Genomic DNA, 24,354 nt, shown 5'->3' on the forward strand with positions numbered 1-24,354 from the left:
TTTAGAGTACATTAACGAGTTTGTCGTCAGGTTTTCAAAATTTTCTATAAAATGATATGAAAGTTGTTTTTTTCTTTTAAGCGTAATTCAAAAGTTATATGAAAGACTTTGACACTAACTTATAAATATTGTGAGAAGATTCATATTTCACTTTGACAGTGCGGAGTACTATTATAATGAAATACATACAAAGTATTTTTATATTATACAAATTGTACAGAGCGCATGAACAGTATAGGTAAAATATACGTAATAAAAGAAAATACGGAAATATAGTACTATAATTAGTATAATTAGTACTAATTGAATCATTTAAATGCAATCGTTTACCTTTGCGACACACTGTATATATGGACTTTTAATTTCATTTTATAGATTACACTTTTCTCTTCCGTCGTTATCTCAATTTACATTAACGAATTATGTGGATCATTCCATCTAACTTTCTTCTATCTAACTGAACGATATGACAAAAACGTATATCTTCGACTCTTGTTGTCCATAAACGCCCCTTTGGCCTTCCTATTGGCGTGTTTCGTTCGAAAATATTGCGACTCTCGCATCTTTTCTTCGATCCCTTTGTACATATTTAGAAGTCTTATTCTCTGTATATATATAATGTTTTTTATGTATTTTGCGCGTTCTTCTCATCGATGACAATTTATATTATTGGAAATATTTATTGTATCATTTGAATATATCGCTTATATCTCTGCTATTATTAATACTAGGGAAATATAAATTAATTTTATGCTATCCGTACAGTGCGATTCGAATAAATTTCCACGAATCTAAAACATACATGTATCATGTGTCACTAACTTTTATTGCTGAATGAGAAAATCAATTAAAAATATTTTTTCTTATAAAAAATATTATTGTGATTTTACGTCAATTTTATAAAGGAGTTACACGAGCTAGTTTTAAATTTGAGAGTGATACAATAAATATTTCCAGTAGTATATTTTGAAATTACGTAGCTTTAATTATCGTAAATCGATTTCTTTCATCCTCTGTTTGGTTTCATTAAGTAAAGGATTCAAAAGGGCGGATATACATTCTCGTCCTAGCGAAGAGCGAATTAGTTAGGCCGAACACAATGAACATTCATGAAGATAGTTATCAAAGTTGCTGTTACAGCTGGATTATGCTTGACTATGTACAAAATTTATACAATGTATAAAAATCGTTCTCGCGTGGCTCGGTGGCTAGCACCACCATCATCTTTTCTTTTTCGTTTGACGTTCGTTCGCCTCTGTTTCGTTGCGATTAACGTTTTATTAACTATTCCAGCACGATGGCTACGTATATTTGAAAAGGCATGAAACCATGAATGTGAGAATTTAAAGAAATATATATATATCAAATTTGAATTATTAATTAATTCATTCTCATCCCGAATTTAAAATGTTTTTCCGTGTAAAAGAGCTTTTTACAAGTGAAAGATTATTCGGTAGTTATTGATATTTAATTTTCAAAATATTTTTAGTATTATGTTGTTCGAAAAGTTTCTTTCCTTTTATGAGGAAATAATAGACGCACAACGTTTTCTGTTTTATATTATTTTGTCGAATTACGTACGATCCATTTTGTTCTGTTGAGATAAACACCGCGACATTTCACAGACTTGGTTTCACGTTTGTATGAAGGTGCACTGTTGTAAAGAGCACGTTAGCGAAAGAAAGACACTTTTCGGACAACCCAATATTTGATATTCATGATTAGACAAATAATTGGAAGGTTGGTGGATGTAAAGGAATATTGACCGTTAAAATCAACGTTCCTTAAAATTAGATTTAGAACCACTAGTTATTATGTAAAAGGTGTCAACTTTGGTAAAATATTCACAGTATCAAATGTGTTTAAGTATTTTTGTAAATTTTTCGAAGATTATGGACGACTGCTGGATAAGTTAATACGAACGATTCTCGTATCTCGTCGAATAGATTGAACGGATACTTCGATTCCAACCTTGAGCGTCCATCTTTTTGGATCGTTAAATTATCTTAACAATCCGCATTTTAGTATATTATTTAACATCACTTATTTGCATAATCAAGTACTTACACTTGAACATTCAGTTCATACAACGAAGGGTGATAATGATAACGATTAATGTAAAACTTCGTAGGAAATGCGTTCAGCCGAAATGTGATCACTAATTTCACTCGTTGTAGTATCTTTTTAACAAGTGCAACGTAATGTCTGGGAGTCAAACATGTTGCAAAATTGTATCGGCGGTATCGTTGCTAACCAAGTCGACGGTCTATTCGAATGTAATTTTTGTAATGTCACTTTATCGTAAATACTTTTATAGAGAGATAGAACTGAGACGTGTTTTGGAAACGACGACTGACAAGTAGATGGGAGTTCGAGGAGTTGGTATGATGGACGGCAATAAAAGCAAAGAATAAAATTAAACCAACAAAATAAATACAATGTATTATTACTTCAACATACGCCACATGCTGATCTCCGGTATACCACAAGAAAAGGATAAATGGGAAAAGAAAAAAAAGAACATATTTAAGATCGGCGATATTTACTTTTCCCTTATTTCGTCGATCGATCATGATAGTCGGAAAATACCATTGATGCGCTAACAATAAGAAGATACAGCGAAAGAAAAAGAAAACAGAGAAAGAACAAAAATATATATATATATATGCATATATACATATATATGTATACGTATGTATATATATAATATATAAATATAGGTATTGAAACAAAAATTAAACGGAAAACAAAGAAAAAAAATATGTAGAACTATTTTCTCTATAAACGCAAGCATTTTAAACATAACGATGGGTGACGCGGATGATCACGTTCAACAAGAACGATTATAGCGCACGTAAAATATACATTGATTATTTGTACATGTATCTCTATACGCACATACACGAAAGAAACACACGTAATGCCCAGGCGTGATATACATATGCATATATATCTATCTGTGTGTGTGTATACATATATATATATACACACATACATATGCATATATATACATATATAGGTTGTTTGTATTACACGCGCACACACACACATACGCACGATACACACGCGTGTAGAGCCTTTATAGTGCGCAGGGACAGAAAAAAGGATTTTGCTATTAGTTTGCGGTTTTAGCGGTGAAATTTGGTTTTTCTTTGATTTTATTCACGATCGTTTTCACCGTGGTGTTTCTTTCTTTCTTCTTTTTTTTTGTTTAATCTCAGGCGGTTGATCGAATTTCGTCGATCGTCCACGCGAAAGCATATTCGGTTCTGTCGTGATCGAGACCTCGAACGGCGATCATCCATTTCTTTTTATTATTGAAAAATTTTGGTACGATAGCATTTTTTGTTTTATCTTTAGAAACTTTTCGTATCACCTACGATACGAATGAAAGATTAAATTGTTATAGAATTTGCTCAATTTGAGATACAATCTCTATTTAACTATAAGGTCAAACTATGTTCTCTTATACATAATATTTTCTTTTGCTTTATTATGTATAAATATGAAATATCAATCGATCTTCAACACATGCAGTTTGCTTGCATGTTAATTTAATTTTGAACATCAAATTATACTGGTCACTTTTGAACGATCGTCTTTCGAGTCTGTTCATAGCACATATTAACGCGCTGCATTTTTTAAAAATTCGCACACATAAGAGCACCAAGGAAAACGAACGCGGTTAGACGCACAACTCTAAAATTATAAAATAAAAATAGTAATATTACTAGTAATAGTAGAGCAAAAAGTTGAAAAAAAGAAAACACGTTCTACGGAAGAAAAAAACAGCAAAATAAAGTACTATAATCTGTTAACATTGTAGGGATGAAATATATATACATATATCCGTTGAACATGATAACTGTTACGAATTATGCATACATATCTGGCATTTAAAACGAAGAAAAAAAAAGAAGATAATACATAATCGAGCAGTAATTAACCAATTGCAATGCTATTGACAGCAATGGTAGTTACGATAATGCGAAACGAAATAGGATCATACACTTTATTTTAAATTTATACGCGAGCCACACAATAACCAAATTTATCGACTTTAGAGGTAATCATTTGGTTTTTAAAAAGTTAGACACTAATTATATATTCTATTATTAAAATTAAGAATTTTTCAGAAAGTGGATCAGTTTGGTTCCTGAGTAGCTCGTATAAATTTATATATCTCTGATATTCACCGGACATGCTGAAATTCATTAAAAAAAATAAATCATACAAAATATACAAAAAACTGACATTAAAAAATAAATATGTAGATTTCTACAATCGACAAGTACGACGATTTATTAAGTACGTTTGACGAGTGATCCTTGTTCGTTTCATTTTCTTGCGAAGCTTTCGTAAAAATCGATCCAAAAGTTTTTTATTGCACCATGATCGAAGTAAATCGCTTAGCGTCACAATTTTCATCTAACAAACAAAGCTTCTACGAATAATAATAATAATAATAATAATAATAATAATAATAATAATAATAATAATAATAATAATAAAATAATAATAATAATGTAAACACCATTCCTATAAATAATAATAACATATAAAAGTAATAATAATGATAAGAATAAAGTTTTACAATAACGATACCACCAAGAATCGTATCTATAGTAATAATTACGTCGCAATTAACATTAATAATTTACCAACAGAGTAATAGGGGTAAATTGTAATGATTCAACTAATAGTAACAATTGTAATAATAATGAGGACAACGATAATAATTGGTAAAGTGGGGTATAGCAATAATAATAATAAGTATAATCGTACTAATGGTGATCAACGTAGCAGCACTGTTTTTCCCGACCTTTTTCTTTCATTTTTTGTTTAAAAACGAAATCAACATACGTGCTGAAGAGAATTTGGTAAATGAATGAAATATAAAAAAAAAAAAGAAAGAAAAATATGATGCTATATTAATTCATAATGTTACTTCTGACTAGGCTCCATTTGTATTCACGTGTACAAAAAACTTAAGAAAACGTGTAACTCCACGTAAACAATTAATTAATTGTTATATATTTATGTATATCGGCTGAACGTGCTTGTGTGTGAAAGAGGAAGAGTTAGTTGTTAACACGGTGCGTAAGTACATCGATTAATTAAAGAGACGTCTTTGGTAATTGGCACGGAATATGACGCAACGAACACCTACGTTACGATCGATATGAGATGATCCATCAAAAATCGTGCAAGTACGGTCAAAAGTATCGTACAAACGAGTAGGAGAATGACTCTTTATGACAAAATAAATTAAAAGCGCAGAATAAAATATAATCAATGTTAAATTAACATGGAGCGACTGATAAGACACGAGTCTCGGGACATGAGTATGAATTTACGATTTGATAACTTATGGAAGATGACTTCATAGCTGACTTCGATGCCCCGAAATATTTCTAGGTTCAATTTGATGGAAAGGAACATGTGATCGTGAATCGCTGGAAGCATATCGTCTGAGACGACAGAGAAGCATATGGTTCTACGTATGTAATAACCGTAATGTTCGACGAGATTATGGACGAACCAAGCTTTTTGAAACGGTATTTGGGTGGATTGATTTATACTGTGTATGTATGTCAATGGATACCGAATGAATTAGAAAAGACTGTGACGAGATATGGTTTCATTATGGACTCGATCTCTAATTATCTTACACACTTCGAATAAATATCGTTTTCATTTCCACTCTATTCTGTTTCCCACCTGTTTTTAATGAATCATCTTACATATTACTTTACTCTTCTCTGCAAATATGCAAAGAGTAAATGTTCGTTGCTCCGTTCATTTGGTTTGACGCGTGCGTGTAAATCGTGTATTAGTGTCATCGGATGACGCTTAAATTATTATTATACTTAAAAGAGAATTTTCTAAGAAATCAGATTCTCTAATCGATTATAGCTATAAATTGAAAATTTCAACGGATCCTTTAAGAATAAAAGGATAGGGGAAATGACGAATGGACGATTCGTGGAAATGAGCAACAGAAAGAGAGAGCCAGCCATGATCGCTTATGCACTTCAGCTGTTTTTCGTTCTTCGATGTATATAACGAACAGATTTTTTAAATCATATCCACAAGACAAATCCAGGCGATTTAACTATATTATTTATTATTCTCTGTGATTCTAATTATTCGTCAATCCTAGAATCCATCATTAACTTTCTCCTTCGTGCACAAGTCAATAAGTGATTCGATATAAAAAATAATTTGATTATACTTTGCAACGAAATTTGTCTTGTTGATACGGCTCAATTTATGAAATTCACGATCATTTCGTGTAAAACAAGCGATCGGATCTAGTTCAAGTCGAAGACGAAGTTTTTACTACATCGTTCTCTTCCCTTTACGATTTTCAATATTTTTGTCGTTTAGAGGGAGAGCTTGCGATGTTTCATTAGCGAGCCATGATTCATTTTTCTTGATATTTGAATAATACAGTGACACTGCAGATGTAGTGACGCTATGTAAAGTCTTCGTTGAACTGACAATAAGAAAAATTTAAAGAACACACAGACTGGATTAGCTTTACCGTAAAAAATGTCAGCTATCATTTTTGGTCTCTTCAAGATCCTGTTTCTCTCTTTTTCATGCTTTTCTATGCAGGAATCGTATGCTTCTTTAGGTTTACAATGAAATTAAGTACCTTACAGTGACGCCGTTGAGTTAATCTTGCATCAGTAACGACGTAAGTGCTCTCGTATAGAAATTCTGAACCATTAAGGATCAATTAAAACTTCTAAATTCTTAACAGAATATATCCTGACCCGCATTCTATGTCGTTTTTAAAAACTTAAACACTATACAGACAAGAGACAAAGTTAACAATGTACAATGATTTCCTGTTACGTACTTCGTAAAATTATTTATATTTGTCGCATTTAACGTAACAAAAATAGTTACTGACTCAAGATTAATTCGTATACAATCACATGACCTTCCAACATGTGATCACCATGTCAACGATCGTAAACCATTTTTCGAATGTTCCTAATTTTCTTCCGTTTTCTTCTCATTGTGTACTCACACGTACAATTTTTTCTTTTACCTGTCAGTACGTATTTTGTCTACGAACTCGAACATATGTACTGGAGATCATAATTAAAAACGTGAATCGTAAGTACCTCCTTGGTACGAGTGATGAAGAGGGGAGAGAAAGAAAGAAAGAAAGAAAGAAAGAAGGAAAATTAGAATGATCGCGTGCACGCTAGTGAAGTGTCACCTGATGAACAATTTCGTTTCTTTCGCGTTTCTTTCCTTTCTTATGATTTTCTTTCACTTCAAAATCTTTGCATCACTAAGTTTCTCATACCACGCTTATTTCTATTATACATACATACGTTAAAAAGCGACCCTAGTCCAATCCTATATACGGTATAACGTTATCACAAAGTCATTAAAAAATGCTACTTATGTATTTCGTTTTCCCTACACTTCGTTTTGTCTCCTCTGTTCCAGTTTTGTCTTTTTTTTGTTTTTGGTTCTTTTTTTGGTAATCTTTACACCATTATATTATTTTTAATTTACAACAGTAAATCGGACTCCGCCCATTTCGCTCGGACCACGGTATCTTTTTTATTTTTTCGTTCTAGCACATTTTGTCTGCATTCATCTCGTTCTACTATTCTTTTTTTCAATGGTTTTCCCATTTCCTACATACGTTATTTTCTCTATTATTTATTCAGTTAGAGTCACTAGAGTCAGCACTATAGTCACCAGTGCGCGTTTTTATCTACATATAAACAGGCGCTTCGCGATGCTGACAGCGATCCCGAAAGTGAGCCGATAAAATCGATTCTCAATCGAAGAGCGAACTCGGGCGCGGTAGTATTTTTCGTATTATACAATAAGGTATACAAGTTCCGTCTCACAGAACGAGCATTCTTGCTTTTGTCCCGTTTCCTGTTTTCCTTTTTTACTTTTTTAACGGCTAGTTAGTGATTGTACGCAAATATTTCTTACGCTAGAGGTCCACGGAGAATTCTTTGCGATCTAAAATTGATTCTTGCCTGTTTCCCTTCCATCACTCATTTATTTCGAATCGCTCGTAAATTAAGCGACTGAAAGATCGTGGTAACTATATCCTATTTTTTCTTTCTACAGTACCTTCGTATCAGCTTTAGATCGCATGGCTCGCGCGCGCGCATACGCACATTTTCGTACATACACATGCACAGATATATGGGTTGCATACATTTGCATATGCTATGTAATATATATATACACACACATACAGAGAAACAAAGAGATAAAGTAGCGTGTGTTACACTTCAGAGTTGTCGCCACGTACAAAGCGTTGCCGAACTATGACAGTATTATACAAAATAAAGAGTAGCGAAGCGGTGTTTCCATTGCAGTTTCGAACGAAACTAAAACGATATTAAGATGAAAGGTACGACCGATTTTTGAAAATTCAAGAATCAATATCAAAACGATTAAGCAAGTCCTATTTAGTATGGAAAAAGAACCGACTAAATTTCTATCAGAATACGTATTTGGTTAAACATGTCAAGTGATGGCCGCAATAGACTTTACGGGATAAAGGGATCTATGTGGCCACTGTTACTGCGTGCATCAGTTTACTGTGAATTTGTTTAATCCATTAAAACTCAAGCTTTTATTTGAACTTGCATTGTAAAATTGTAAAAATAACGGATAATATGTAATTGACTCGTTCAGTTAAATTGTTTTGGATTGCAACGTTAACTGGTGCAGTTTGACTATAGCTATCGTGGCAATGGTATCAAAACGTGCACCACCAAAATCCAAGGTACAGTTGGTAGATTGGATTAAGGTAGAGTCTACCTATACAATTAAACCTTGTTGAAATATTTGTTAGAATCACTGTTATCCCTAACTACGTACAAGGTGGCGATGTAGTAAGAGCAATGTTACTCTCTAGTGAGGTTGTTACATCGCCGAAAGATACATATGTTATGGCATTTGCTATAAGTAATTATAAACTGGTTTTGTGAAAAATATAATTAAATATATACACACATACAGAGAAACAGAAAGATAATGTAGCGGTGTGTTACAGCTTAGCCCAAGGAACATAAAAACATAGTGATCGATCGGTAGTGCTCCGGCTTCCGCTTAGCTACTCTTTACATGCTAGTTCGATTCTGAACGATGATATATCGTCGTTTCCCTGGTCTCTCTCGAATTTTTGTAACACGCGATCGAGCGTTTATTTTTCCCACGACGATTCCTCGTTTCCGTTTCCGCACCTCGACTAATTTCGCACCGACCTGGTCCAGAGTTTTTAAAAGCTGGCCGATGATCGTTGAGGACTCTTCTCTTTCTTTCTCTCTTTATATCAGTTTTTTTATTTATCACGGATCAGCGCGTTCACAGATTGTAACTCGCCACAATTGACAATCACTGTGCTGCCATTGTGCTGCTATTCCCGGTTAAATGTCGTACTGACCAAGCAGTGGTGACCGTAGATGGAAACGGTGCACGCATAGGTGGATGGATTCGTTGGAGGAGGTGTTGTTTTGCTTTTCTTCCAGGGTGGTCGTGTAGGGAAAAAGAGTAGGAAGCATCGTATGGTAATACAATGGTATATATGTGGGAAGTAGAGCGGGCTGCCGCTTCTTGTAGAGGAGCGAGAGTGGACAGGTGTATACAGGTACCGACAGACACAGAATGACTGATCAAGAGGCTGACCAAGGAATCGTGACTGATCGACTAATCGATTGACTAATCGATTGACTGATCGATCGAACGATTGACCGATTCGACTGACTGAGACATGGCACGGCGACTCCGATCGAGAACACGGTCACAACGTCACAGGCCACCTGCTGGCACACAAACAAACACACGGACAGGTTAGTCACCACCACACACCAGATATGTAGGATATTACACCGCGTAAACGTGCACGGTGACGAACCAGCGCGACGTTCATTCAAACTTTCTTTTTAGAACCTGCGGAACTTTTCCCTTACGACTGTCCGCGTTTTGCTGGTTTCTGCTTTTCCCAACGATCCTGATAGGTTTGCCAACTTTCTCCTTTCGCGTTCTTTACTTGATAATGTTGAAAAAAAGATAGCAAACATAAAATGAATATATAGAGACTAGCGAGTTCACCGAGGTAGATAGTAGTGCTTTGCAACCCACCAGAATTTGCTAATGTAAATGAGTCGAATAAAAACACCGTCGCAGGATCTTGTGGATATAACGTCACCGCGCAACGTGTACACAGGTAGTTTGTCGGTACATCGTTCCTATGTAGGAGCGACAAGGATCTATTCTGTTTTAATACTTTCTAATAACAGAAATATAATAAGGATGGTAACGTTATCATTTAATCAGTTTTAATGTTATTCGATTCTTGTTGCTTCTTTCATGTCATCGTGGTTCATCGACGCGCCGATTCTTTGCATAAGTAAGTAAATAAACAAATCAAACGATCGTTAGTAAAGACTTTATAATAGTAGAATACATATTTTAGGAAGAAGAAAATCGATGAACCACTGCTGGCAATAATGGTACCCGGCGTCCGACGACATCCCAGAAAAAAAGAACACACGGCGATGTTAGTACTAACAACTAAAGAAGCGTCATAGCGTAAATTAACCATCAAACTTCGATATACGAGTATTATTGTCACGATAGAACGTTCCAAGTTCTCTGTACCCTGTACAATAAAAAAAAAAAAAAAAAAAAATGAAAAAAAGAAAGAATGACGACAACAACGGGGGACTGATCATCGCGATTACAACTGTAAAATATAGTGGCGTAATCAGAAAATTAAATTAGTAAGGTAGATCGTGGCGATTGTTTTCATTGGTACCTTATGTCGGATAACGAACAAATAATTATCGGCGAAGTTACTGGAAGCATATATGTGTGTGTGTGTGTGTGTGTGTGTGTGTGTGTGTGCGCGTGTGTGTGCGTGTGTATATACATATGTATATGTAGATGTAGAAGTATATAAATATAATGCATATGTAACGATTAAAAAAGGAACGATAGAAGCAGACCTTTTAAAAATAGTAAGACAAACAAGTAAAAATAAGATCAACAACAACAAAAGTTTAGTTAAACGTACGAAACTAAAACGTTGCGTGAGAGAAAAAAACTTAAAGCGAACTACTTGTACTCTGATATTCTGAGGAGAAGCTACATGGTGAATTTGGTTAGTGAAACTTCACGTTTACGTAATTTCCACTTTGTGCACAAAAGTTAGCACAGAAAGCTTGATTGGCAGCCGTTTGCAACGAAATGAACTTTTGATTACACCACTGGCGCGAATTAAGAGGGCTGGTGGGGCGGTAAAGGGCTAGAATGGGCAGGCTTGCATCTTCGAATATGTACGTATATCGAGCAATGGTATTTAAGAATACTTTTAGGTCTCGTTTTGATGCGGCACGATTAAGTATCATTGTTCTGCTGCGATTCGTATTTTCCTGAAATACCGTACAGCAAGAAATATACATACAATTTTGAAAGGTCCTATTAATGAAAAATGTTCTGAATAAATCCTAGAAACTACTAAATACAGTTTCGAAACATAGACAAAAGATTATTTATTTTATAGCTTTCTGGGATTTTTCATTTGGAATATATCACGTATATAATATATTCTATGAACTAAAATTATTTGCATACAAACACAACGTCTCTTACACGATCACAAAGGATACGTAAATTATACGTATTACAAAAAAGCTCTCAACGATCTACACGCTAATTGAACATGTATGTACTACAATGTCTTTTCTAGTTATGCTTCGGAAAGCGTTGTAAGAGAAAGAAACAAAATTTAAATAGAAAAAAAGAGATAGAGAAAGAAGACATACACAATAGTTATTCGTTGTATCTCATCACCGGCAAAAAAAGCAGGAACCGAAATATTCGATGAGTTACCACTGCGTTCAACAAGAACAAAACTTCTTTATCACTTGTAAGCGCCATTGAATCCTATCCATAATACGAGATATTGATTTCGAAGAATGTTACGGTCAATAAAAAATCACGTATATCATGGGAAATACAGATATACAGCAGTCAAACGAAGAAAAGTAGATATAATCATCTCGATATAAGAATAATCAAAATATTGATGTTGATAATATGGACGGACTGTCATGTGGAGAGATTTGAACTCTAGAGAAAACTAGTTCTCATTTGGAGCTACTCCAAACATTTACAAGAACGAAATATACAGATATCTATATGTGTATCTATAGAACGTTCTTCCTAATTATATATTCTTCGGAACACAGTTATGACGATATAGTAAGTCTTCAATTTTATCACAGTTTCGTAAATTCCTCTTTATGGCGTCTAAAAGCAAAGAAGACTATTAAGGATTTTTCTTTTACCTTCATAAAAATTACTGCTTGACTAGAGATTTTTTGCTAGCGATATCTGCTGGACACTTTGGTCGATTGAAAATACCTAGTCCTATCTATCTACCTACCTACCTATTTATCAATTTATCTATCTATCTATTTATCTATCTATCTATCTATCTATCTATCTACCTATCTATCTATCTATTTATCTATCTATCTATCTATCTATCTATCCATCTATCTATTTAATTATCTATCTGTTATCTATCCAGACCGAGAAACATTCCCGATCGATGATCGACGTCGCGAGATTTATGGAATGTGTCAATAGTGGTTTTTTTTTTTTGGTTTTTGATTAAGGACACCAAGGTCGTTGATTCCGAGCCGTGGTATCCGAGAAGTCCTTGGTATCTACCTACAAACGGTGGACGACGTCGGCTAGTAGGGTTTCGATGCGTCCTTGGATCGTTTAAGTTGGACCTTCAGCCGTTTCATGCCGATTTGGAAGCCATTCATCGCTTGGATCGCTGCTTGCGCGCTTGCCGCATTGTCGTACGACACGAAGCCTGTAAATTATTTTTCATTGTTTTGGAATATATTACTTAAGTATGAATTCTGCAATTTTCCTCATTTTATAGAAACATTAGTGTATTACTATTACTTTTTATAATTTTTCTTAAATATAACTTATCGGCTAGAACTTTACACATTTAATTGGGTCATTAGTTAATCATTAACTTAACAGAAACGAATGGTCTATCGCTGGGTCAGTGGGTGGAGGGGAGGGAGCAGTAATAACATTTATGTAAAATATATACAAATTGACGAAATAAACAATAGTATGTATATACGTTTAACGAGAAACGGTGCAAGAGTATAACGCATCTTACCAAAACACTTGCTCAGTTGCGTTTGCTTATCGATGAAGACTTTTGCCGAGATGACGTTCCCAAATGGCAGAAATGTTGAAACCAAGTCAGTGTCGCTGAACTCCTGCGGTAGATGATAGATAAACAGATTGCATCCTTCAGGACCCTCTATCTGCTTGTCCGTGCTGGTGAATTTTGCCTTTTGGGCCGCAGCCGCAGCTGCGGCTGCCGCTGCCGTGAACGCGGGGAACCCTGCAACCACAAAATTCGTCATCACCGATTTCTTATTCCTCCATTGATATTCTGCTACGCATTGTTCCTTCTCATCCCACGAGATTCGCATTTTGACGGCTACCATCGTTCATTCGATTATGGTTTCCGATTATTGGATTGCAGATACAATATGTAGTTATTGGCTCGATTGGAGGTTTGAATTATTGGTTGATTTTTGGTCTCATTGTGGTTTTGAATTATCGAACATGTAAAACGATCAGTTATTGATAGCGATCCTTATTTGTAGTATAGGTTTCACTATAGTACATTTTCGATAATACAACGAATAAATCATTATTCTATTGCTTCCTCTATTTTTAAATAAATTGCGTATCTTGTGAGTTGGGATTTGTATATACAGTGGCGGTCATATGCTCGATGTATTTCAAATTAAATATTTTGTTTACCCCCTGCGAGAAATTTTAATTTTATATGCATGAATTTAAAGCCGTAACTCATACTATTTTTCTGTAAATTTGCATAATTTAAAAACGATAATAGGAATAGAGGGAGAGGAGGGAGAGAGAGAGAGAGAGAGAGAGAGAGAGAAAGAGAGAGAGAAAACTATTTGAGGTTATGTAAAGACTTAAATCAGATACATTTGCACATTACAACCACTGCAGATTTTAACACTTGATTACGTGCAAATCGATTGCAAACAGAACGTAGTCCTGCATTACACATCGTATGTCACTAAGAAAATTCAGGCATTCCACTTCGTTTGTACGTTTAGTTACTCACTATGTAATTCTTTCTTTTCCACGGTCACCGTCGTCTTTCCAATGAGAGCTTTAAGGCGCACAGTTACTTGTTAGAACAGCACTTTTTACTAACCATTAGCGCAAGTTAAACAATACTAATTTGCCATTTAATATCAAGAATACATTCTGATCAAATAGAAACAGCACAGGTCCGATATAGCCGCTTACCTGCATATTGTTGTAAGCTGGAGTAAGCGTTGCTCAAGGAGTCCTGCAATCCATTTAGAGGTGTACCCGTAAGGGAATTGAGCGCTAGGGACGTCACAGGACTGAGACTACCTCCGGTAGACCCTTCAAAATCGAAATCAATTCGATTATTCAATTTTTCTTCGATTCTTTTCTATTCTTTTCAATTTCTACAATAGCGCCCAATCGAATAAAACAATCGTTTCACCCCTGTTTTCCTTTTTCTATCTTTTGTTTTTGGAAAAGATAATCTCCTAATTGACATGCTTCATGCTGTAATACTAACATACAAAGAATAGGAACAAAGATAGCTTTGGTAGTATTACGGATATTATCTTGTTTGTTAATTGCGTAGACGCGTTTTGCATAACTACTACAAGCAATTTCTAAAATATTGTTTACAGAATAAATTATTTAAGTAAAGTGATTTTGTTTAAAGTTGTTCTTAGAGAGTACTGTATATAATACAATGTTTCAACGTGCAAGTTTGTAAGTATGTATATAGTTAATTGCAAAAAGCGATTATATACATAGCGCATTACGCAGAGCGTTTCAGAAATAGGTGGTCAAAGTTTGGTATTCGATTCTCACGATTATCTCTTTTCATTCTTGTCGTTCCATCTTTAGGGAGGGTAGAATACGACACCAAAGTTTGACTGACCACTTATTTTTGAAGCTCCCTGTATAATTATGTTTAAAGAGAATAATACTTATGAAAATATGGTGTAATTTATGGTTGATCACATTTTTGTCAAAAGAAAATAAAAATTCAGAGGAAAGGAGTTCAAGGGGGAAATTTCGTTATGGAGGGTTACTTCGTGTAACTCGTGTCAGTGCTTATTTCCACGTGTATTATATTTAAGATTTAAATAAAACCTATAGACGATATCTTTGGTAATTGTACATGCATTATTACATTAATAATTATCGACTGCTAAACAAGATATCTTTCCTAATATGTACGCCAATATCATCGAACAATATTAACCAACTTGTTATTTAAAAATTTTTAACAGCATAAGTCTTGTAGCTCACTAAAGAAAAGGTTTTGAAATATACAAGCATCTGGTGAAGGATTATTATCTTTCGTTGCGATCTCTCTATTATATTGTCGAGTATTACGAAACAAGACACACGAATTCAAAGTTTAATTGAAACATATTGGACAAATATTAGGTGATCTTCGTTCTATCGATTAAGCAAGTAACAATAATTACAAGTCTAATTAGTGAATAAAGATGTAAACGAAAAAGGGAGAAGATCAGATCCGTAGCTGCTTCAGAATTACATCACGATCAAGAAACGATAGGTGCAAGTAATATATAAATTACTAATAAATTACAATATTAATGACCGAATACAGAATAAAAGATTAGCGGTACGTTTATATTTTCCTTTCACATCCAGTTTATTCGATGCATAATTCTCTAAAACACCTTGCAGAAGAGTGAATGTAGCTAGATGATGAGAAGAAAAAACGAAGAAAATGAAAGGAAAATAACCGTAGAAGAGCGAAATTGAACAAATTAATCTATAAAGACTTGTTATACAGTTTCAATGATCTCTTCTCACCTGTATTTCCGGTCTTTCCAAGAAGGACAGCTACGCACGAAAAAAATGTGCACATTAAAATGCTGATGTGCGTTCGTATAAAAAGGAGAAGGAATTAATTAGATATAGGCCAAGGAAATAGATATGGTAGTCGCGACTAATGTTATCAGCAAATCAATCGCATCGTGAAAATCGCGTGTATTTTGAACGAACCTTTTTAATTAGTCAAAATAATGTTTGATTAATTTTATTGATCATTCTTGCACGACTTCACTTAGAATTAGGTAGATTCGGACGTAAGGAAATTAATTGATTTCTTTGAGAAAGGACTAAATCTCATATTTAGTACGTATGTTGCAAACTTTAACGATAGTAATCATAAAGAATACAAAAGATGCGTAGTAACAGATACGAGAAAACTGTTTATTAAGAGTATTACGAGTGGATATATGCTTGCTAATTTAATTTAGCAATGTTAATCAGTCTTAGAGATACCGTCATTTTGTTGCCGTTCGACCAAAGTAATATAATGTGACGGTTCCTACAATATTGAAGTCAAAATATTCTGAAAGAAAACAGTCGAAAATGCGAGGGGACAGAGATATATGTGCGAGGGAATCTGGTATTACGTCTATATGCAGGTACATATCGGCCATATATGTGTACGAAGACGAATATGTATAATCAATTGCAATGTAGCTATTGTATTCGTATATCAAAAATTACACGAATTAGAATTTTCATTCATTAATGCAAGAGTATTAAAATATATGATAATTTCGAAACCGTGGGTTCTATTAAATAAGGATCGGTAAAAAATTTTTTGGAAATTTGCATCACAAAATTATCCAATAAGTCTAAAGTAAAATGCACCAACCAACCAATCGATCAACGAACACGTAACATTCATTTTAAAGAATAAAAATTTATTATCAGAGAAAGGGTACAAAATATAAAATAACCCTCATACAATGGAAATATGAAGACAATAAAAGCGTACTGCAACAATGTAACAAAGTAGGACCGTTTTCATAGACATATGGTCAACAATGTACTCGCCATCAGGTACGAATATGCAGCACTGTCACACCACGAAGGGTTCAGTGAAAAAATGGTACACGTATATTTGTTTTAGAAAATGAAGGAACATAAGAATTATTTTCTTGCTCTTTCTTATATCGTCATGAAATTTTCATTACAAATGTATATTCAGGATGATTTCTTTAAATTTTCAAGGTGATTCTTTTAGCTGATAATATAATTTTACATTAATTGTCAGTCGTACAAACTTAAATAGGATTCTGGAAAAACTATTAGTATTAGACACACACATATGTAAGTCATACATATATTGCTAACGTGGTGATCAACATGTTAAATACTTCTTAGTTGTACCATTTTTCCTTGAGTCCTGTATATAAGACTCAGTACTCATAAACGCATCTATTGCAGACGTATTCCAATTTTCTTGAAGCGAACCAAACGTGAAAATTGAGAGGCGAGTAACACGAGAAAGTTAGAATGTCGAACGGCTAAGATTAATTTAGTAATTGTTAATACTATACCAGGCAATGCGACACGTACATAGCGACATACCTGCTGTCGAATTCGCCAGTCCGCTTAACGCTGAAACACAGAACACGTTCACGATATTAACAAGCGGAGTTAGTAACGTGTTTACATATTCAGCACGTGAAAAAAACTTAACAGAAATTTACGTAACATATATTCCGTACAAGATAAGGTATTCATCGTGTGATATCGTCACTTTGAATCGCTTGAAACGATCACGGTTAACGAAAGATGAACAGTTAAAGTACATAAATATAAGTGACAAACAAAGAAAGAACCGCATTAATATTTTAACAAATCACATTTTTGGATTTTACGATACGTAAAGATGCCTGTTCACGTTTTTGCCATTGGAAAATTTATGTGAGCTTTTGATCAATTGAGTTTTATAAAAATTTTAAGAAATATAGATGTTAAATCTCGGCAGAAGCTATCCCAGATTTGTTAATAGGAACAATGAAACAAACTTCCTTTTAACTTGGCCTTTTTGTACAACGTAGATTCAATGATTTTCGTACATAGAAAAATCATATAGAAAAGTCATATAAATAAATATATATATAAAATACGAACAATTTCAAATGGAACAAATTACAATGACCAATTAATAGTTATCAGAATAATCAACGTCGTACAAAATACATATCAAATATTTCACCAATATGATTTAATCATAAGAATGAACGTCCTTGTGATTTCCACCATGCAGTTATTTTCTAAATTTAATATCATGTATCTCAAGCGTTTCTTTTTTTGCGAAAGCACGGCACTTCCAGATAATTACATTCATTTTTTCTATACTAGAAACGAAAACGAACAACACAATGCACATGGTAATAGAGTATTACGTAATAAAAATAAATGATAATAAAGACTAGATTTTTCAATGTTACCGGATCTGTATGTGGTATGTGTTGTATCATGATGGAAGTTTCTTGTTTTACTCACTGTTTGGCGACACCTGAAGGTTGCCGTTTCCGCCTGTCATGGCTGCCAGGGTGACCAGGTTCTGCATACTCATCGGTGATACTCCTGCATTCGCTGCAACGTACATAACCGAACACACACGGAATGATTAGATTGTAAATCATACACTTGTACCACAACACGTTAACGCGACTCGATATTTCGTTACGTAATTCTTGTAATTAGTATAATTGACTGGATTTGTTTAGAAAGCCTTGTAGTATATTTTTCTTGGCTTTTCCGATCAAAATTACGAAAGAATTCGTGGCAATAAAATATTAAGTGACGTTTTTTTCACAAGATTGCATCCATTAGAAATATGTATACCTATCGGCTTCCTAGCCCGTAAAAAAAAACGATAAAAGTATACGGTAAATACAGTAAATACTTAAGACTGCATAGAATTCTCATATTCCCCACTTTACCAACCCCTCCATCCACAAAAAAGGAAGGCACAAAAAAGAGGAGTAGAGTACACTGTATTGTTTTGCATATGCTTGTTCGATGATACGCTTACGTAAGTTCTGGTCATCGAATAACCACACGTTTCTTAGCAGTAAACAGTAAATATGTGATTTCACATGGACGCTAATAGCAGGTATCTACGGCGATGTATCATTATACTGGCGTGCTTCCCAACCCCGTTAAATGAATCATTTCATTATCGCGAAGACAACTCGGGGAAAATATACGGGACGGTTATATACAGTCACCATACGTGAAACTTACGAAACGGAACATCGGGACAGACAAAGACTCGATAATGTACTGAAGGAGGACGAATGCGTGTCGAATGTTTATCGAACGATGAAGTGCAACTTTCAACGTTGCACAAAGAATAATGAATGTTGATTTAGTATTAAGCATGCGGTAAAACGGATAAATTGCATAAAGTATGGCTGTAATTTGTTTGCAAGCTGGCAATATTTGCGGGAGTTGTGGAAGAATAGAGCAGTCGCAGACGTATACTGGCGTATAGCTGTCTTTATTTGCTGTTATCCGATGAAGTTTAGTGAAGTTAATTTCAAAACTGATAACACTGATGAGCATAGAAATTCGTACGTAAACATAGATATCAAAATATTATTTCTAATTATCAAATTAAAATTTAAAGACAAATTTAAAGAATTAATTTGATCGATATGTATAACTCTTCTGCTACTCTGACCCGGTTTCTTTTCTCGTTCTTGTTAGTAACTTGTTTTAAGAACTTCAACAAAGAAAATCATAAGAAGATTATAAAAATAATATAGATTGGGAATAACGTGGACAAGATGAAAAGTAAAATAAAAGCAAAAATAGATTCATGTAAATAACATAAATTAGTAAATGTAAAGCAAAGAAACAATGGACGAAAATAAAATATAAAATATAAATGGACACCAACCATACTCACCGGCGGTATTGCTCAAGGACGCGAGCGTCGCCAGGCCTTGGAGGTTCGCAGGGTTAATTTCTGGCGGGCTTGGTACGGCGGGGGCAGCCGCATGCGCAGGAGTCGCCGCGCCGAGGCCAAGGTGTTGTTGCAGTAACAATTGATGCTGTACGCTCGACAACGCGCTTGCACCAGCACCTGCCGCGACCGGAGTCGCCGCGCTCGTTGTCGCCTGAAGTTGTTGCAACAGTTGCAACGAGGCTGGCGCCAAAGCAGGCGTGTCGTTCTGCAAACAAACGTAGCTTCCGATAAATACCTACTTTTTTTATAAGTCATATGTTTCTGAGTAGCGGTGTTGTTGTAAAAGTACTATGAAACAACTGCGAAGAAGAAAACTTTTGCATGTTCTTGCCAAGTTTCACGACGCGGTGTATCGAGCTTGATTTGGATTTAGTTTAACACGTTCCATGTTGTGCCTTTCCGCGCGAGTTTCTATATACACTGAAAATCTCAAAGAAAACTTTTGTGCCGAAAACGCATTACGCGATACATAACATATTAAGCATGCATAGCTAACCGACAGTGAATGATCAAAACATTATATTGAAAGAATCAGGATAAAACCGGGACTTTGACTCTTCCATTTCTATAGCCACATGCTGGTACCATCATTTACTTATTCTAACAATTCGACACAAGCAAATCGATAGCTAGTAGTAATTTCTAATGCATTCTAGCGATTTGTTTAGAATCTACTTCAATATGTTAATTTGTAGTACTGTCTGGCAGGATCTTTGGTCTCGTAGAATAAAATGCATTGAAAATAACGAATTAAAAACGTGACAGTAATAATTCCATTTTGAAATAAATTGTCTCGTAAAATAATTCTTAATAACCCGGTACTTTAAGTACAGATGGAGACTAATTACTTTACATTATTATTACATTATTATTTGCATTATTATTATTTCACGTAGCGAATTACTCGAATGACTTTATGTATCTGTGTATAATCTTTTTTTTTATGTTAGTCAATTAATACGCTAATAGAAATATTACGTTTTTACGATGTTTAAAATCTCTTGTATTCTCGCGAAGAAGTATTTCGGAATCAAATCTCAACGATCGATCAAATTAAAACTTTTTAATCGAAACATCGAGGGATTAAAATTTCCATCGAAAAAGAAATTTTATAAATCAGATACGTTTCAAAGATATCGTCTTCTAGCATCGTATAAATTTCATTCTCTTTTGTTCATTCACAAAAAATACTTTGATTCGCAATATGCACATGTAACTTTAAAGGTTCTAGGAAAATAACTTTACGAGAAAGTATTTCATTCTCGATGCAAATGGGCTCTTTGATATCTGGTAAAAAGGTTGGGTATGAAATATTAAAGGTACAGACAGTCAGGTAATGCGGCGCCATGTTGACTCCTGCTATATTCCAAAGATTCGTCTGAAGCTGTTGCATCCTCTTCTGATCCTTTTCCTTCTGCGTGTCTGCAAATTTCACAACCAGCGGCGACGAACATCCCTGAAAAAATATATATAAGGCATACGTTAAACATGCCTTTAAAATGCAGATCGTATAGTCTTGACATTAACCCTATAAAATGCTACATGATTTCGAACTTATATACTCAAATCAATACTTAAAAAATTAGCTACTTTATGAGCCAGAACTTATAAAGCTATAAACAGAGATTTCATAAATACTAATCATCTGACATATGAATGGCTTTAAATATGAATAGGTGCCAGTTGTGTTCAGCAGGCCAACTAATGAGACTAATTGCCCCCAATTTTTGGGCTACTATAGAAGTCACTAACCACAGGAGTATTGGCTAAGAAGAAAAAGGAAAAAGAGAAAGGAAAATTTGAAATTAGAAAATCTATAACCAAAATACCGAACTGTGAGAACGGATCCTAAATCGAAGATATGTAATGAAATAGTGCTAGCTTTTTATTTAAAATTATCGTGTTTGAAATTTCATATTAAAATCCTCTGTTTTAAGAAAGTTGTACAAATAATATTTATTGAATTATTAAAAAATCAGTCGTGGCTTTTGCCAATTCTTGTAAAAGAAGGTAAACTGAGGCGATCTTTGCTGATAGAAGGAGATCGTGAATGTGCAAGTGGTGTGTTTTCAATGACCCAGTATACGATGATTAATAAGTTTTGAATAAAGAGAAATCACGAAGCATCGCTTTTTCATGAATCCATGATAATTAATAATAACTATAAAATATATGTATAAGTCCTTTGAATTACGGGTTATAAAGGAGAATACGAAATACGAGACTGTTTACGCATGTAATAAGAAGCACGAAATCGTGCCAGTTAACTCGACCACGACAAGTAAAAGCTCGAGGAATCTGCAGCTGGAAATATTCATGATATCAAAATGGAATTGCTGTTGTAGCCGCGTGCCTTGGCACGATTTTCTTTCACCGGTCGAAACCAGGCATCGTATACATAGGTTGTAGGTGTACCATTAGAGGAGGGAAAGGGAGGACACAATTCCATAGTGTGTGTGAATGTTGCTTCGAAGTGTCTACCGCCATTATCTTTTCATCAAATTGATCGATACTTTTGTTGAAACTTTTATAAAGTTCGTGTGAAACGAAAAGAAAGAAAGAGTGATTAAGTATTGATTGATAAATATTGTGTTGTTTGAAAAGTTCAAGTTTGGAAGATGATTATTGGGGATGATTATCTTATTTCGAAGTACTATTTCGATATAATTACAAATAGTTGCAAAATTTATACTTTTATTTATGAAAATCTGATTATACTTTTAATCCCAATTAATCTTCTACCGTTGGCGACGTTTAAATAATAATTAATGATTAACTATAACTAACTTCTGGATATTGTCTTTTGGAAGTATCGCGTTGCTCTATTTATTACGTCTTTAGCATGTCTTTACTAAGAAGGGTGTGTAATATAACTAAGTAGGGCCTGTCTTTACTTACAAGATGTCCTATGTTAGATGATGGATGGAACTTTTGCAAGTTTCCTTTAGGATTTACGTTATCAGGCACATCAGTTTTAACAAAATTAATCCCTGATAGAAATTAGCCGCGGGAAATCACATCGATTAGAAATTAAATTAGAATAAAATCTGTATGACGCTATTGCATGAAATTCAACTTTAGTAATACAATTCCCTTTGTACGAACAATATAGTTTATAAACTGTATGTAATTAAAATGGAAATATAAAAGAGAAGTTTTATAAACGTCATCACAAACTATTTCATCCTAAATGGAAGAAGCAACGTTTGGTAACAAAGTGTACCTTTGTTATCAAACATATTCGTTTCGAAAACGATTAGAACGAGGAGTACATCGTGCGGCAAAGGTTAAGTAGCAAAGATAGAGGAAACAATTGTGTTTTAATTTCACTCACCTCCATCGTTTGTGAGTGATGAAGAGCTTTAATGGCGTTGATAGCGTATTGTTTACTAGCGAAGGTAACGAAGGCACAGGCTTTACTTTTTCCGGTGCTGTCTCTCAGCACCGAACATTCTTCGATGGTTCCATAAATGCTAAACATGTTCCTAACATCGTTTTCGCTGAACTTCTTCGACAGCATGCCAACAAACAGTTTACGTTCTGAAAGCAAAGAAGGTGAAATAAAATGAGTATGTTCGTTGGTCGATTTTTCTAGAAAATATTCAAACGAGTAAAATATTAAATTACTTAATCCGTTGATTAACCATTATCGTCATGTTTATAATAGTTGTGTCTCGTTAGAGAGCTAACGAAATTTCAATGAGTTTCGTATAATATACATAATATATTTATAAAAGTTCTATATAGATAATGTTCATATATTTTCTTGTCTTACTGTATGTAAAATAATAGTAGATCGTTTATCTTTAGCAATTAGCTTTAAGGTGTACTTCTACCGTTAAGATGAAAGGAAGTGGAATGAAATTTACACTTGGATCATCTGGAACAGTCGATCGTTTCTACGCGTACTGTACTTTAAACAACGCTCGAATACACAAGTAACGTTAGCCGTTTTCTATTTATCGTGTCATAATAAGCATTTAGGTATCACGCGGTCAGTCAACCACGCACCATTTGAGAATGACAGGTGGCGAGGAAAGGCGGAAGTGGCCCGTCAATATTTGTTTAGGACCAAGAGAAAAGCTCTGCCCGGAGAAAAGCCGCTTATGTAAATTCAGCGTCGCATAGGGTTTCGTGCTGTGATGCAAGGTAGCCGACTGCATCTCTGAATATCTCGATCCACGCCTCTCTTACTCTTCTACATTTGTCAACCCTTCGATTCACCATTCTTTCTGCTTTACTTGATTCGCTCTCTAGTCACATATACGTATCTCTGCGAATTTTCTATCAACGAAATCACGTCCACAATGAGACTTTTCCCTTTATTTTATAGGATAAGTCGCATAAATCGACCGGTTGGAATATTTTCCAGCGAAATAATTTGAATCAGATTT

General features: G+C 34.4%; 1 protein-coding gene across 14 annotated transcripts in view; it reads right to left on the reverse strand.

The window, feature by feature from the left end:
* Positions 1 to 2,416: 2,416 nt before the first annotated feature.
* Positions 2,417 to 24,354, reverse strand: part of LOC138183380 (CUGBP Elav-like family member 2) — a 351,437-nt gene continuing 329,499 nt past the window's right edge. For 5 of the 14 annotated variants that reach the window (XM_069120223.1, XM_069120217.1, XM_069120218.1 and 2 more), the window contains 10 exons: positions 23,295 to 23,500; positions 21,288 to 21,416; positions 19,892 to 20,165; positions 18,487 to 18,579; positions 17,551 to 17,592; positions 15,988 to 16,017; positions 14,398 to 14,520; positions 13,217 to 13,447; positions 12,742 to 12,892; positions 2,417 to 9,824 (listed from right to left, as the gene is read on the reverse strand). In XM_069120223.1, coding sequence (XP_068976324.1) covers positions 12,765 to 12,892; positions 13,217 to 13,447; positions 14,398 to 14,520; positions 15,988 to 16,017; positions 17,551 to 17,592; positions 18,487 to 18,579; positions 19,892 to 20,165; positions 21,288 to 21,416; positions 23,295 to 23,500 — 1,256 coding nt within the window. In that variant the 3' untranslated portion in view covers positions 2,417 to 9,824; positions 12,742 to 12,764. The remainder of the gene's footprint in view (positions 9,825 to 12,741; positions 12,893 to 13,216; positions 13,448 to 14,397; positions 14,521 to 15,987; positions 16,018 to 17,550; positions 17,593 to 18,486; positions 18,580 to 19,891; positions 20,166 to 21,287; positions 21,417 to 23,294; positions 23,501 to 24,354) is intronic. The other 9 variants (XM_069120225.1, XM_069120226.1, XM_069120222.1 and 6 more) reach the window with 9 other exon arrangements.

Source organism: Bombus flavifrons, chromosome 9, assembly GCF_040668555.2.
Source record: "Bombus flavifrons isolate JBK064 chromosome 9, iyBomFlav1_principal, whole genome shotgun sequence".
NCBI classification, from domain to species: domain Eukaryota; kingdom Metazoa; phylum Arthropoda; class Insecta; order Hymenoptera; family Apidae; genus Bombus; species Bombus flavifrons.